Consider the following 16,823-nt stretch of genomic DNA (forward strand, 5'->3'; position numbering starts at 1 on the left):
GCCCATGTTAGAGAGTAGAAGCCAATATAAGGAAACGAAGTCCACTCTCAAACTCTCTCTCAGTCTCACCCGTCGATCACTCACTCTCAAACTCTCCACCGTTCGACACCGACTGTAAGCTCTCTCTCTCTCTCTCTCTCTCTCTCTCGAAATGGGTATTTGAAAGATTTGATTTTGATGGGTATTAGGAACTGAAATACATGAATTTTTTTATTTTTTTATTTTTTTGGTTAATTAGGAACTGGAATATAATTAGGAACTAGAATTGATGTACTGTATTATAGGTTGTTTTGTGTGTGTGTGTGTGTGTGTGTGTGTGTGTGTTTTTATATTATAACTAGTTTGTATGTTTCTATGATGAAGTTACATGTTCTTGTTGACAGCTGATATTTGAATGTTTGGTTGAAATTATAGTTTTTTAGTTAAAAACAACCATCTTTGTAAAGTGACACATGCAGTACATATAGTTTTTTAGTTAATAGCTCCTGTCTTAATTCTTATTACAGTGGAGGAAACATACTTCATGTGACATTGCATCTGTTTGTGCTTTTGAATTCTTTGAATTGGTTACCCATATTTTTAAGTCTGCACGAAAAGTGGGAACTATCCCACATAATCAAAATCCCACCTGCAGCACCCACAGAACCCAAATACAACCAATCTGCATAATGACAACCCCATAGGCTTCTTATAAACGCTCTAGTAATCACTTGCGTCTTCATCTCCTGCAAACAAATTATATCTACCCGTCACATTTGAATAATCAAGCGTTACTAGGGAAATGGCCATGGAGAGTGGGGGTATGAAGTTACTCACTTGTGGCGTTGGGTGATTGCATCCATATATGGGGTGGATAAGGGTAGACGGGCCGCACAAGTTAGTACAGGTATGCACGGGTGTAGTTTGTGGAGGAGTATTGGAACAGTTTGGGATAGTTCTTTTTTTGATGATTCAACAGTTACAAGTTGTGGGATTTGAACTCTGCCTGTTTTAGTGGGAAATGCTAGGAGGTGCCAATTGAGTTATGAGGCTCTTGGTAGAGCAGGTTGGGATAGTTTCTTCCAACATGTGGCTTTCATGGTAGGTGAGGGAAACCAAATAAGATTTCAGTATGATCTTTGGAGTGGTCATCTTCCTCTTAAGTTTATTCTTTCTATGAGCATGTCTCTGCCAGGATACCTAGGGGGGAGGGTGAGGATATCTTGATTTGGCAGTTGAATTATAGTGGTGTATTTGATGTGCGATCCTTTTATATTGCTTTACTGAAAGCCCCTTATGTTTCTTTCCCTTGGCAGAGCATTTGGTGTGTAAAAGTACCTAAAATGGTATCTTTCTTTTTATGGATTGCTGTTAGGGGTGGGATTTTTACAATAGATAACCTTGCTAAGAAGAACTTGCCCTTTGTTAATTGGTGTTGTCTATGTAGGTGTGATGAGGAAATTGTGGATCGCCTTTTGCTTCATTGTAAGTTTGCATATGCTTTGTGGAGTGAGGTCCTTATTATGTTTGGAGTTTAGCGGGTGATGCCGGATACTATTGTTTCTCTTCTTTTTGCTTGGAGGAATTGGTTGGGAACTTACTCTTCAAATGTTTGGAATATGGTACCAGCTTGCCTTATGTGGTTAGTATGGAAAGAACGCAATGTCCGAACTTTTGAGGACATTGAGATACCTATAGATCTGTTGAAGAACCTGTTTGCTAGCACTTTGTTTGAGTAGTCTCGTATTTGGGGTTTTACGCATTGTAGTTCCTTATCTCTATTAGACTTTCCTTTTGATTTGATTGTATTTATTTCAAGGGCAGTGAGTTTACAATCGTAAACGCATTGTTCTTTTTCATCAATAAAACTCTTATTACCGATAAAAAAAAAAACCCGTTGGAATTTGAGATTCCACAATCATTACTGATAGATGGAGGAGAGGGGGTTGATAGGATGACATGGTGATTAAATGGGAGTGGCAATTTTGATATTTGGTCTTACTACAAGGCCATTTGTGGCACTAATCTTTCTTGTCCATGGAAGAGCATTTAGCGAGTTAAGGCCCCAAAAAGGGTGTTTTTCTTCTTGTGGACAGCAGCGTGGGGTAAGATTCTCATTCTTGATAATCTAATCAAGAGGGCTTTCTCATTAGTATGTTGGTGTTGTATGTGCCAGTGTAGTGAGGAAATGGTGAACCATTTGTTACTCCATTGTGATGTTGCATATTTTGTGGAGTGAAGTGTTTAGGATGTTTGAGATTTAGTGGGTGATGCCATTGACTATCCCAACTCTATTATTTGGTTGGAGAAATTGGTTTTGGAAACATTCCTTGTATGTATGGAATCTAGTGCCAGTATCTTGATGTGGATAGTATGGAGGGAACGGAATAGTCATACGTTTGAGGCTGTCAAGGGATCTCTTGATCAATTGAAATCCTTGATGATACGTATCTTAATTGATTGGTCTTGGGCATGGGTTTTTACACTTTGTTATTCCAATTTTGAGTTCCAAAATTCCCTTAGATTTTCTCCTTGATATTCTTGTAATTTTTAAAGATACTTTGTGTTCACCACCGTGACCATATAGTACTTTTCATTTTCAATAAAACTCTTCTACTTATATATAAAAAAAGAACTATAGTATTTATCATGCACCATCTACTTTTCTTGATGCATCTCTTTTATATCAAGGGTAGAATAAATGTATTAGATTAGTTAGTGGCAAATGCATGCATGCTCCAAAACTGATGGTTGTTACTTTTTGTTTGTTTTGAAAGGATTTCTAGGAGTAACTCTTGATAAAACTCCATTTTCGATCACTCTCCATGGCCAACAATCCTTCACAACTGCTCCCATCAGGTCCTATTCTGTGTGTGTGTGTGTGTGTGTGTGTGTGTGTGTGTGTGTGTGTTTTCTATTATCTTTCTCAAGAGAAAATCATTAGAATATTAAAACTTTAATTTATTTATTTTCTTCAGAGCTAATTGATAGGTGCATAGGGTCGAAGATATGGGTGATAATGAAGGGAGACAAGGAGCTTGTTGGCACTCTTAGGGGCTTTGATGTCTATGTCAACATGGTCCTTGAAGACGTCACTGAATAGTATGCCCCTCACTCATTTCTTTTTTTTCTTTTTCTTTTTTTTTTTATAATTCTCACTCATTCCTTTCTTATATTCTCTATATATAGGCTTTTTTTTTTGTGCTAATTTATACTAATGCCATTGTGTATAGCAGTGGTAATTTAGTTTCATGTTCACTGATTTTGGCTATTACTGTTGGTAGAGGATTAGGCAAGAGAGAGAGAAAGAGAGGTCAAATTGGTGATTGGTTTTACCTATCAAAAAACTGTTGGTTGGTTTTTTCTTGTAAGAAGGTGAAGGTTGTGTTGGTTTGGGCTTAGTAAATGTAAAGGGACCATGAGAGGCAAGGACAAATTTATGGAGTGTGTTGGCTTTGTAACTGAGGGTGCCTGTTGGTGAAATGTTCTATGTGGGATGGGGATGTAGTCTTGGGGTTTGTCTCACTATATCACACCAGTAAAGTAATGGTTTTAAGGAAGTTGGGGTGATGGTTTATGCGTATTTGGCAGTGAGGTGGCGCATTAGGCAAAGTGGTTGATTGTTAGGAAGATGACAAGTTGAGGCAAGCCCCAAGGTAATGCGTTTTTGAGTTGTTCAGGATCAAAGTAGAAGTCCTCTTTGATAAGTAAAACTAAATTTATTAGGAAGATGAGAGAGTTTTGATACACAGAGTGTATAAAAAATGATGGATTGTATGATATATTATTTTTTATTGGTAAGTTACACATGCATCTGGTCACTCTTCACTTTTCTCTTACAATGGAAGGGGGTGTGATTTGAGCTAGTGCTCATTGACAATTGTATGATATATTGTAAGTATCTAATAGGGTCAGTATTCTTCAGGCTGTGGCATGTGATAAAAATCAAGTCTTAGAGCATTTGTCATTTTGTAGTGTGATATAACTTTTGTTCTTGGTTGGAGTACTTTGTTTTTCGGAAGTCAGTCATTGGATTCATAAACTTATTCAATTGCCTTCCACAAAAATTGTAGAGCAGTATGATTTATTTTAGTCCCAATTGTAACATATCAGTATGCTTAAGAAAAAATTTTGTTCCTTTTTGGTAAATTCACCTTACCTCAACCCTTATAGACATTCTAGATTGTGACATATCAAGTTTTAAAATTTTTGTATAGATGTCATTGGAATATAAGAGTAAGAAGGAGAATGTGAATAGATTCACCATCGTGTTGATAGACTGTTTCCAGAGATACTGCTTTAACATGTAGAGTTGAAGATTTCATTGAAACTTAGTAGATTGTGTCATGGCGTAATCTTGAGCATGTAACTTTTATAGTTTGACAACTCTTAATTTGCCAGTTCATGTGGGACAAGGGCCTTCTAAAAGATAATGGAGGTTATAGCCAATGAACTCTAGCTTAAATGTTACTTCCTCCTTCCATAATCATGGGTTTAAGAACCAATTGGTGAGTGTAACTTATTGTTCTAAAAAAGAAAAAGATAATGGAGGTCATAAATAGCTATCTAGGTACTATCCATCTGCTAGGGGAGTTTACAAACAAATATAGATTTTTGGTATCAGTCTCCCTCTTTATGGCCCACCATATGATCTATTATGTGAATAGGCGAATACTCCTTTCCATTATACATGACTTCAAATCCTAGCAGGATTTGGAGGGGAAGGATACTCACTCTATGGTAAATATACAGAATTCCATAGTCAATCTCATAGATTAATATAGAATTATGTGTTATGCCATATTCATTGTTTTGCTTGGCCTTTTTGGCAAATCCTGTTTGGAAGGCATTTGTTTTCAGTTTTCCTCAATTATTTGAGTTTTTTCCTGTTCTCCTTCTCTTCTGCTGCTCCTCCCAATTCTAAGGTTTTCACCTGTTATTGTTGCCTTCAAAAATAAAGACTGCAAAATTGCTTTCAAATAGGAAGTTTTGTGACTGTCTCATCTCTTTTGTGCATAAGATGCCAAAAGGCAGGCAAAACAAATGATCTTACTTCTTCTTGATCTTGTCTAATAATTGAAAGTATTTATTCCAAGCGGCAATTTTCAATCTGGCCCCTGTGGAGGATGTCATTCTTTTCTAAATTTTTGCAGGATCGTGTTATAGTAGGTGGTTTTGCAATTGCAAGAAGTTCCATTCTTGGTTAGGGCCATTGGGACCCTTGTAAAAATTTATTGGTGCACGGAGTTATCATTTTCATATGAAAGTTTACTTATTGAAATTTTTTTTTAAAAAAAATGCAGGGAAAAGGAGCACAAGTTTTTAGGGTATCTTTAGATTCCCTAGAAGAGAGTGCATGTGGTGTTTTTTTTTCCTGGATCTTGATGCTTTAATTTTATGGTGTCTTTCTGGAGCTTAATAAATTGTATCTGTGTTTTCCCTTTTTCTTTTTGGCATGAAAGTAACTGTATTTTTATCCCCATCATTGAGTTTAGTGACATCCTTTTCATGACACATCTTTCAATTTAGTTGGCTACTTACTCTTAGTGAAGTTTAATACAGTAGAAAAATAATTTTTAAATGTGTGAATAGTGCCGTGAGACCTATTTTTTTGTGTGAATAAAGTAGTTGTGGGTCCTGTGAACAATGCATGAATAGTGCACTTTGTCTCCTAAAAGCTGAAACGTGTGCATAAAAAAAAGGAAAAAAAAAAAGAGGAAAACGCAAAACAACAGACGCAGGAAAATAATTCCTATCCAAACGTATACTTCATTTTCCACTTTGTCCAAGCCTTTGGTGTTCAGATGTCAGGGAGATAATGTGATTGAAACATAAGGTCCCTTGATTAAAAAGTTGTTATTGAAGGTAATCACTCAAATGCTGCTAAAAAAATTTAAGGTAATGTAGATTGAGTCTGAAGTATTAAAATTTTGTGGGAGGTTGATAGTATTTGGACAACCACATACTTTTTGTGTGGGTGAAAGGGAAGCAGGTTCTGAGGTGGGATTCTTAACCTGGGGAATTTGATCTTTGGATGAAAAACGGGAAATGTAGCCTTTGTTTTTGCATTTTGTGGATGTTTAGGACAGTGCTCATTTCACTGAAAAGTGCCTTCTCTTCCTCTGTGAATTTCTATTTTCAACAAACAATGTGAATTTCTATTTTCAACAAACAATATGAATTACAAGGATGAATGTCTAAGGCTGACAAAATTACAAGGATGAATATCTAAGGCTGACAAAATTACAAGGCGTGGAAAACATAGCACTATCATCCTGAGGAAAAAAAAGGACTTTTGAAAGATTTAGCTATTTATATTGTCTTTGTTATACAATTTGAAATTAGTTTCTGTATCTTTCTTCATTTTTATTCTCTTAAAAGAACTTTTGTTGATCTAGTATGTTTAGCTTCAGTCAGTTCAGCACTTCAGTGTGAGCTTCAGTTCCTGTTCGAGATTTTAAAATTTTGTTTTCATTTGTTAGCGAACAACTATAGAGGTCTTATTAATCACTTTATGGTTTGAATATCATGTCACAGTGAGATCACTGCTGAAGGGAGACGGATAACAAAGCTTGATCAGATTTTACTAAATGGAAACAACATTGCCATTGTAAGTGAGATACAATGATTTTTTTATTCATTATGCTTGAGTGGTTTAGTTTTGTTTTCAAGTTTGCAGAATGTATTTCCTCTATCATTGATACAAAGAATGTATTTCCTCTATGTTTTTTAAACTACTTTCTGCAAGCCTTTAGTAAGCTGCTTATTTGCCTATTTTGATTAAATTTAAATGGAGCCATAATGTGAAAAATGGGAAATATATGTTTTAAATATCTAAATTGCCTTTCTAATACTTTTGTTGGAATGCAGCTGGTCCCTGGTGGTTCACCTGATCCAGAATGAGTGCAGCTAGCCTCTACTCTGTTATTGATTTCCTCCTCCTCTACTGTGGTTGGGGTCAGATTACTCTTCTGTTTTAATGAGAATTCTGACCACCAAGATGCTCTTTTTTCCACCACTTTGTTATTCATTAGTTATCATGATTGTTGGATAATGGTGGTGGGTCTATCAATGATTATAGATTATGATGGATTGTGTTTGTCCTAATAGTTAGTTTGTATTGCTAATCATAGTTAGTGTGCCATGAGCTCTACTCTTGCTTCAGATGATATTGTATGGTTTCAAAGACAAAAGTTAACTTTATCTGCTGCCGGTTAAATCAATGCTTAGTAGACTTCTGTTAATTGTAATGCCATTTGAGCATAGCTTGTTGGCTTTAATGATATTATTCTGGTCTGAAGTTGTGATGTTTGTTGAAACTTGAAAGACTTTTTGGAAACCTTTGGATTCAAAGTTTCAAACAAACCTCTTCAGGGCTACTAGTTGGTCTAAAGGGTTTGGTTGGATACTAGAGGTTTCATCCAAATGCGTTCTCAAATTGTGAACAGTGACTGATATTGGGCAAAGAGCTGGTCATCCAAGGCTATGATCTTCCTGAGTTAACTGTCAATTGCCAAAGTCTAAGAGAGCATTTGGTTTGCAGTTTGTTGTCAATAGCCCTTGTTTGCACAACACATGAAAGAATACCTTTCTATATATATAGAGAGAGAGAGAGAGAGAGAGAGAGAAATTTAACAGAGTTTTAGGTGGATGATGAGGCTATGGATTTAAGATCTACAAGTACATGTTTAACTCACTAATTAACAAGTAACCACAAAATGTCATTATAAGTAATAGGAAAATTCAACACTTTATAATGTGACATGGTGTCCAAACCAAACTAGAAAATATTAAAAAGTTAAGGGGTGCAATACACTGTATGTAACTACAAAAAAGAACTAGATGAAGGGAAAAAAAAATTAAATGGATTGAGAAAGTGAGCATCATAGTGAGCATAAAGTGATATGGGAAGGGATATTAGAGTATTTGCAACAGTGTAGCTATATAGTTATTTTAGCTATAGTAAAACACAATAAAATAAAGAGAGTTGCAAAAGTAGAGCTAAAGATAAAATTTTTACCTTCATTGCTACCGTACACATCTATTTATGGATGTGTACGGTAGCTGAAAGCCCAAAAAAATAAAAAATTTATTCTCCAACAAGATTAAAATAATATATGTTTGTTTATTTTTTTATATTCATTTATTCTCTAGCCAGATTAAAATCTTCTTTCCCTCACCTCTCCTCTTCTCTCTGCAAATTACCACCATCACCTGAGCATGAGAGACCCATCAATGGAAGCTTTATTCAACACAAGATTCCAAAGAAATCAAATCCAGTACCTCTCTCTTCTCTAAATCTATAACCCAGTAAGACAAGAATTAAAAGAATTTAAAAAAAAAAAAAAAAAAAACCCTGCTGTGAAAACAACTTTCCAAATCTATGAATATTAATCATTATTAAATGAAACAATATAAAAATCCGAAGACAAACAAAGAAATCTGGCTTTTCAGATCTATGAATACGAATCATTGCTTTGAAATCTGGTTTTGAATCATACCCTGCAGCGTGGGTTGCCTTTTCAGATGCTCAGCGACAGCGGTAATGTTGTAGAGAGAAGTGCACAGCCAAAGATAGAAAGTAAGATGAGAAAAATAGAAAATTGAGTTGGCTTTTTTTTTAATAGTCGGATATATTATGTTATTGCATAGATATATTATTTTATTGTGTTGTTTATATATTTTATCATGTTGGAAGTTAAAATAAAATTATTGATGTTGGATGTTTTGTGAAGTGAGTTGGTGGCGGCGGCGAGTGGTTGTAATTGTTGTTTATTATAGTGTATATATTATTTTATTGTGATGTTTATATTATTTTATTGTGTTGAAAGCTAAAATAAATCTACTACTGCAGAATGTTTTGTAAAATAAATACGTAAAATAGATAAAATAACTTTTTATAATGCTATATTTTTAGTTCGGTGCTGTTGATGATCTTAGGCTTTACTTTTAAGGTTGTACAGAGAAAGTGCCGTAGTACCCCTTAGTGATATGACTCCCACCTTCCATATCTAACAAAGCCAGTGGGGTTAGATAATTTCCCTATTTTTGTTCTTTTCCTAGTGCTGTTGTGTACATCTATCTCTATATATGGCTCTATCACTCTATGTGCTTGGGGTTTCTCCATGACATAAATACTTACAAAATGCAATGAAAAAGAAAAAGAAAAAAAAAAAAGGAAGAAGAAGAAGAAGATGAAGAAATCAAGAAAGGTTGGACAGTGGAAGAAAATGAAAGTATTACAGTAAGCATCCTAAATGAACAGAACCAACCACTTTGAGCAGTCTATGTAGTGACTTCACAAAGTGCCCTTCAGTGCACTTATCTCTCTCTCTCAGTCTTGCCCTTGTCAATACTTGGTCCATAAAACGAGATATAAAAACAAAATAAATCCTAAAGATACAACAAATTTTACCTTATAATCTTTTACATGTTTATGAATATGATTAGTTGATATCAATAGTATTATAAATGAATTTATTTTTTTGTGATTAATGACACATCAATTTGTAAAAGTCATGTAGTAAAGTATGTATCATCCCTAATATCATTCAAAATTAAACTAAATGTGCTAATGTAAATGAAACTAGTTGATGGGCTCATACTACTAAATTTGCAGTAGTATCGCTAAAAATAAAAAAGATGAGCCCATAAATGAAGTCGCACAGTGCTAAGAAAAGACTAAGGATAATGATTATATTGAATAACTAAGTTAAAACAATTCAAGATGGAAATGATTTTGAGCAATATTACAAATATTACATTTTATTATTTAGGTATTTTAAACTGATGTATCAACTTTTAAAATAGAAACAAACAATAATTAAGTATTTTATGTATCATGTCGTTGATGTGGCACTGGTCACATTCATTTTTTGCATCAATTATATGTCTTTTTCTTTTCTTTTTTTTAATCAATAAGTTACACGCACCCATTAGGTTTTAAATCTACAACCTGACCCTCCACTCAGAACTTTTTAGGAGATGATATGCTAGTTAAGTTAGAACTCATTCACATTTATAAGTCTTTTAAAGTAAAATTAGTAATGCTAATTGTCTTATAACCCAATAGAGATGTCCACGGTTCAAATATTCGTTATTCTCCTCAAAATTACCGAAAAAGGAAAAAATATATATCATGACACTGAATACACCAACCACCATATTGTTATTGCTTAATCACAATTAGAGGCTAGACATGGAGGGGCAAACCCCATATTTCATCTTTATCTTTTTTTTTAATTATTATTAATCTCAATTTTCACAAAGCATAGCACATGCCATTCGTCACATTTGCGTTTGCACATTTTTTAGCATTGTACGAATGTAACTGACCATATCAGTAAACTGTTTCTCTCAACAACCTAGAACCATTGCCAAAAAAAAAAAAATGGAGTTTTTTTAGTAAGTTTTACGAGAAATGTTATGTTCACAATATTTTTGTAATAAATTTTAAGTGTCGGGTTGCTATTGGCAGCTACTAATTAGCAAAAAAAAATTTCAATTATAGGTTTAAATTAAAACTAATAACAACTTATGACTTATAATTTATTGTGAAAATGTTGTAAATGTACCATTTCTTTAAGTTTTATTAGTCAATCACTACCTTGTAAACATCATAATTACCAAAAAAAAAAATTATATGTGGTCTCCAAGAGGACTGATTAAAATAAACTTTTTTTTTGTTTGCTTGTTTTAATGTATGGTTAAGGTAAAACTAATGTCGAGAGTTCAAAATGTTTTTGTGTGTCCCAACTTTTAGCTAGTGCTCCCACTAATGGCCTCCAAGGCTCCAACAAATTCAACTCTCCTAATACTTTATAATTTGATTTCATCTGTAGCCCACTCTTCATGTTCATTGTCTCTAGCTATTGACTAAGAAAAGAAAGTGTGTGATGAAAGCCGAAATATGAGGACCAAAAGCACCGCACACTAGTGGTGTTTGGTACCACGGAAAATGAAATCTAGGAGAAGTTTTTTAGGATAGATCCCACTACCTAATGATCAGAGAGCATAAGATAGGTGATGAATGATGATCTCTTCAGAAATATAGTCCATGTTTCTTATTGCTTCATCACTGTCCATATATTGTAGTATCATTATTTTAATCTCATAGCCTTTGGAAGTATTTTCATATACAAGGCCAGACAAACTTAATGGAGTTTTGTATGCCACATTCATATCCTATTGTGCTTTCAATTTATAATCAAATCATCCAAACATGTGGCGGGGGACAAGGGAAAGGGCCCCTGGTCTTTTGAATACCTTCTTTAATATTCATGGTTTATAACATTTTACTTTTACAAACCATCACCTCCATTTGTAATAGAATAAAAAATTGACTAATCTGACAATTGTGACAATCAACGATGAGGGTTCACCTTAAAAACCCAGCGATAGAGGGTCTCTTCCTCCAAAATCTGACAAGACCCAATTTGATAGAAAAAACCTATTTCTACCCAAATTTCCACCTAGATTGGTGGAGATCTCATGATCTTTGGTTAGATCTACCAGAATCTTTCCTCCTGATCATTTCTTTTAGTTTTGACCAAAACTAACCACCACCGTGGACAATTGACCTTGACTGACTTGTTATTTCTCTTCGGTTGATAGCAGGTCTCATTTTCTATAATCTAGAGGAATTAGGTTGAGTCCAAATTGAGCCCAAACAAGTCTGGATCTCATTTTCTCCATATTATAATCCTAAAATATGAAATTAGGAATGTTTGTATCCATGTTCTTCTTAATGTTATTTTTATTGTTAAAAATATTATATTCCAAGACCCCAAGCTTATCCTAATCTAATTGTAATGTAAGTACCAAAATCCAAAGGTTAGCAACTGCATATAGTATATACCCTACACTAAGCTAATAGTAACACATAATTTAGTACATTAATAAAGATGCGCTAAGGACTATCTTGTACATAGGCCGCTAGGATACATCACGTTAATTCTTTTACTTCTATTTTCTCTCTTCAATATTTTATTTTCTTTGTTCCATTTTAACATTGTAGGATAACATTGTCTTATATCTTCTTATGTTATGTTATTTATTGCTATCTTCTTATATATTGTTATATTAGTAGGTTCTAGTTAGCTCAACTAATAAAGTCACTGATAGTTGAGTAAGAGATCTGATGTTTAATTCCCGCCCATATTAAAAACCGATTAGTATCTTAGTTTGATAATAAAGAACTATCAATATATTAAGTGATAGTCAATCGCTACTTGCGTTCATAATTCATACACGCTGCCGATTTGTTTCAAACTCATGCATATTACATGTGCATTGAGGTGGATCAAGTTTGAACAGGTGACCACCTTAGCTAGAATTTATTTTGTCATTATATAGCTAGGCCAACCTTTGAAAAACCTTTCTGACTCTGCTGCTAATCCAAACAATATTGACATTGCCGTTTTCAAAATTTTATCAAAAATTGTATGCTATAGGAAACCTAAACAATCCAAATGAAAAAGATAAGTGATGAGCCTATGGCACATGTTATGTGTGTTGAGACTAGGGAGAATGAATGCATATTGACTTGTAAAAAAGGTGAAAATACCCCCTAAAAGCCAAGCTGAAAGTGTCTAGAGTTTAAGAGTTTAAGCCATGCAAGGTACTGTTTGCAGTGTCCACATGCGTACAAGTTCTTCTCTATTGATGCAAAATAAAATAATGCAGTTGACTTTAGGGTTGTGGCCTTGAAAGTTAATGCATATTATCATCATTCTGTTGCTCTTAGCTTGGTGGGGGTGCACCATGACAGCATCTTTGATGATGGCACATTTTGTACCACCGAGTAAGCATAAAAGCAGGCCTTCCCTCCACCATTTTTCACGCTAAAGCCATAGCTCACATTCCTAAGTATCAAGCAAAATAACAAGAAGAGAGGATCGGCCATGAATACTCCTAAAATCAAGGCCTTTCTTCTGCTTCTTCTTGTACTGCTCATACCCTTATCAGGTTAGCTATAGTTCTCAATATTATTACCTACACCTTTTCCAAACATTAACTAATTAAGTTATTGCTTAATAACAAATGCTCTCTTTCTTTGCAGGCACGGTTGAAGGCTTCAAGGATGGCATGACTCCCAATCACTCGCGTCACAAGGTAGCCTAGCTATTACTCATGCAAACTTTATAAGCAATGAAAGTCACATTATTAAGACAAAAAGAGCTAGAGATAAAGATGAATAACCTGTTCTTTTACAATTTAATGTTACACTCATTTATAAGTGAGTGCAATTAACTAGTTACATTTTATGATCTTATGTAAAACTAAGATTTAGTTGGTATGTCATACTTCTTCACCTCTCCTAGACACTACACAAGTGAAATTATACTTCTTATATTGCTAACAGATGTTAATTATTTCTTTGTTAAGGATGGTATCCGAGTGAACTTGAGGAAGCTTCCAGAGCTTGATGCACTGCTGAACGATTATGAAGGTGCAGGACCCAATACTAGGCATGACCCTAAGAAAAAACCTGGAAATGATGGTGGCAGGAACCCTTAAGTACTGCCTTTTGGGCCCTAACCTTATAATAGAAACTACTGTCTCTCTGTCTCTCTCTTGAGGTTTTGATAATGTATGAGGAAACGCTAATATATAGCATTCTAAATGAGTTTCTTTATTAATATATATATATATATATATATATATATATATATATATATATATATATGTGGTATCGAACCCTAGTAGTGGGTGTAGTAAGGTCTTAAAGTATGTAGGACCTTTCTTTGTATATCAGATGTTTCCCATGTCTGCAGTTCTGCTGCTATTGCTTATTCTGCTATAATACAAATAAAACAAGTTTATGCTATTGTGACAAAATTGTCTTCCAAATCGATTTAGATGAATCTCCTAGGCTACTATGATACTCATGAGCGGGGCAAGCTCTTCTATTATGGTTCATGGTTTCTTGGCTATATGGTTCATCTGGGGTTGGTGGAGAGATTGAGCTTCAAAAGATAGTGAATGGTCTTATTATTACACAAATTCATTACTCCCCAAGAATTTCAATTGTTCTTATATTCATCATTATTGGAATTGGGTTCAAGCTTTCCCCAACCCCTTCTCATCAATGAACTTCTATTGTATATGAAGGCTTGTAGGTCTTAACATAAGGTTAAAAATTTATCTCTTTCAAAGTGGTATTTCACTGAGGGCTCAGGCCCTAGAAGGGGGTCTTCTTATCAATTGTTTGATAATTATTAACCCCAATCTTAGTAATTTTATTCCTATTGGTGAAATTATCAATATCAACCCAAGCCTTAATATTGATCATCTCAATTCATTGGGTGGCAATTCATAAAATTATTTGCATATAGTACTAAATAATATATCTCATTAAATTATTTAAATAAAATACACAGTCTTTAAAAAAGTTAGTTCCAGCTGCAATGAGTGATCAGCTTATGGTCAACTTAGGTGCTCAATATTACAGCTCCAATGAGTGATCATCTTCCATAAAATAAATAGTCAGCTTATGGTCTAGAGGTTTAAAACTGAATTTTCAAAGGCCATAGGAGCTTTCCTTGTATATCAGATACTTCGTATGTATGCAGTTCTGCTGCTATTGCCTATTCTGCTATAATAAAAACAAATCAAGTTTCTGCTATTGCTGTATGCCTGTAACACCATAAAATATACAAAAGACCTTATTACCAACAAAGTTTTCTTTAGACCAGTTTAGTTTTATTTGACAATTCATAATACTATTTACGTGTACTCTCTCTCTCTCTCTCTCTGTCTATATATATATATATATATATATATATGTTTCATTAATTTATTTAAACAAATCATATGACTCATGAAATAAGATATGCAACTAAAAGTTTTCATTAATATTTTATGAATTGCCCTACATCACGCAAGAGGCCATGACCCCACCCCCTAGCTCAAAATTTGTAAATAATTTTCATGAATTAGCCCCTAAAAAAAAGTTTTTTTAAAAAGATTGTAGTATCTCATATAAAAACAAGATTACAAATGGACAATACAATTTTTATTAAAGTTCCACTCAAATTCATTATTTTTGTAAAGATAACATGAGAGGTTCTAATAAAATTATATTTAAGGCATTTGTTTTCTTAAATTTTTTTTTTAAGAAATCTGGCTAAAGAAATACATTGTCATACCCAAAACAAAATGTTGTCTGGTATTCACACGCACTAAAATAGCTAAAATGCTATTTTTTAGCACCCAAAACAATTACCCACTACATCAAAGGTGTCAAAAGTAAAAAATTTTAATACCTAATTACAAAAAACTATCATCTTTGGCATAGTTGGGTGTTAAACACACAAAAACATTATTTATATGAGAGAGAGAGAGAGAGAGAGAGAGAGATTAATACCTAATTACAAAAAACTGTCATCTTTGGCATAGTTGAGTGTTAAACACTTAAAAACATTATTTATATGAGAGAGAGAGAGAGAGAGAGTGTGTGTTGTTGTGTGTTTAAAGTATTTGATATCAACATTGATATAATGTGTATTGTAAAATGAGGTATTAAAATAGATAAGGTAGTTTTTTGAGTTGCTAAAAGCTAAAAATTTTAGCACCTTTGATGTGAATGCTCTAATGAGTTTTTAGCTTTAGTCAAACAAGTTCTAACAATTTTTGAATTATGTGTTCAATATGCTCAATCTTTATAATAACCTTGAGTTCTCAATATTTTTTTTTTCAATTTATTGATATTTTCTTATTTCTACTATCTTGTTTATTTTTGGGACAGAAAAAAGTGCAAATTGATATGAGATTAGTTCAAAAGAAAATTGAGTTTTTTTAGAGATTGATTCTTCATTTGGTGTATTTTTTTTGTTATTAATTTGTGGGTCAAACAATTGTTATATATGCTATGTACTTAGTGCATTCTTTATTTTTTCAAAATAAAATTTTAAAGTTCAAGAAGTTAAAAGTTTAGATACATTTAAATAAGTTAAAATTATATTACATATACCATATAAATAAATGATTAGATTATATTTTTTCATATAAAACTTAAAAATTGTAAATTGGTTCACGGCCCAATAGACTCAAACAATGGTCCAACAAGCCCACAACAATAGGTTTGTTAGAGAGTGAGTTTAATATTGAACGTTCAACAAGTCAAGTAAGAATCACTACAGGTTAGTTTAATATTGGAGTAAACAAGAATAACAAGTTGAAAAGAAAAACACACTTCGGTCAAATCCAAGGATAGTATGTTCTTTTATATATATATCAGACTTATACAAATATTCAAGTTTTTAGTTACACAAAGGTTTTCTCTCTTCTTTTTTTCTCTGGTCCCCCTTCTGTAAGGGAATCATTTCCCTTTTATACTCTTTTCCCTCCTCTCATCTTAGCCTTCCACCTATTGATCAAGTAACTAATCTCCTTGATAGTTGTCCCATCAAAACCTTCTTGAACTCTTTGGTGGGTAGCTATAAGGCTAGAAGTCATTGTTCAGGCATTACCTCTACATTAATGCGGCTAGTTGGTTAGGTGCAAAGTATTCAATGCGGTGGTAGCAGTTTTATTCCCAGATATTTCTCAATTCTTTGTTGACTCTCCTCTCTCCAAAGTTTATCATCTTTCCAAGCATGGTTGTCCCATTCCTAGTACTTGTTGGGTGATTGGACTTCAAACTTCCACTCTGTTTCCCAAGGAGGTTTGTCTCCTCAAACAACATCACTTGCTTGTCTTGACTAACTCTCATCTTCGGTCTAATGACCTACTTGCCTTTACTAATATTTGTTTGTCTAGAGGCTCTTTGACGTCCTTGGGCGCGGCCCGCGGCCCACGGCCCAATGCCCTTATCCTAGCTATTTATTCCCACACTTTCAATT

The 16,823-nt window shown here is 33.8% G+C and overlaps 2 protein-coding genes across 3 annotated transcripts; both read left to right on the forward strand.

Moving 5' to 3' along the window:
• Positions 1-7,298, forward strand: LOC142620004 (sm-like protein LSM5). Of its 2 annotated transcripts, XM_075793436.1 has the most exons (6): positions 61-114; positions 1,427-1,464; positions 2,757-2,838; positions 2,958-3,081; positions 6,517-6,589; positions 6,850-7,298. In XM_075793436.1, the coding sequence occupies exons 3-6, from the start codon at positions 2,805-2,807 to the stop codon at positions 6,880-6,882; spliced, it is 264 nt and encodes an 87-aa protein (XP_075649551.1). In that variant the 5' UTR covers positions 61-114; positions 1,427-1,464; positions 2,757-2,804; the 3' UTR covers positions 6,883-7,298. The 2 variants fall into 2 exon arrangements, with proteins under 2 accessions (XP_075649550.1, XP_075649551.1); XM_075793435.1 differs by lacking the exon at positions 1,427-1,464 and having other exon boundaries at positions 1-114.
• A 5,520-nt stretch (positions 7,299-12,818) lies between these two features.
• Positions 12,819-13,807, forward strand: LOC142621343 (uncharacterized). The gene is made up of 3 exons (XM_075794663.1): positions 12,819-12,945; positions 13,040-13,092; positions 13,366-13,807. The coding sequence occupies exons 1-3, from the start codon at positions 12,882-12,884 to the stop codon at positions 13,495-13,497; spliced, it is 249 nt and encodes an 82-aa protein (XP_075650778.1). The 5' UTR covers positions 12,819-12,881; the 3' UTR covers positions 13,498-13,807.
• Positions 13,808-16,823: the final 3,016 nt, after the last annotated feature.

The sequence above is a fragment of the Castanea sativa genome, chromosome 12 (genome assembly GCF_040712315.1).
Source record: "Castanea sativa cultivar Marrone di Chiusa Pesio chromosome 12, ASM4071231v1".
Lineage (NCBI taxonomy): Eukaryota > Viridiplantae > Streptophyta > Magnoliopsida > Fagales > Fagaceae > Castanea > Castanea sativa.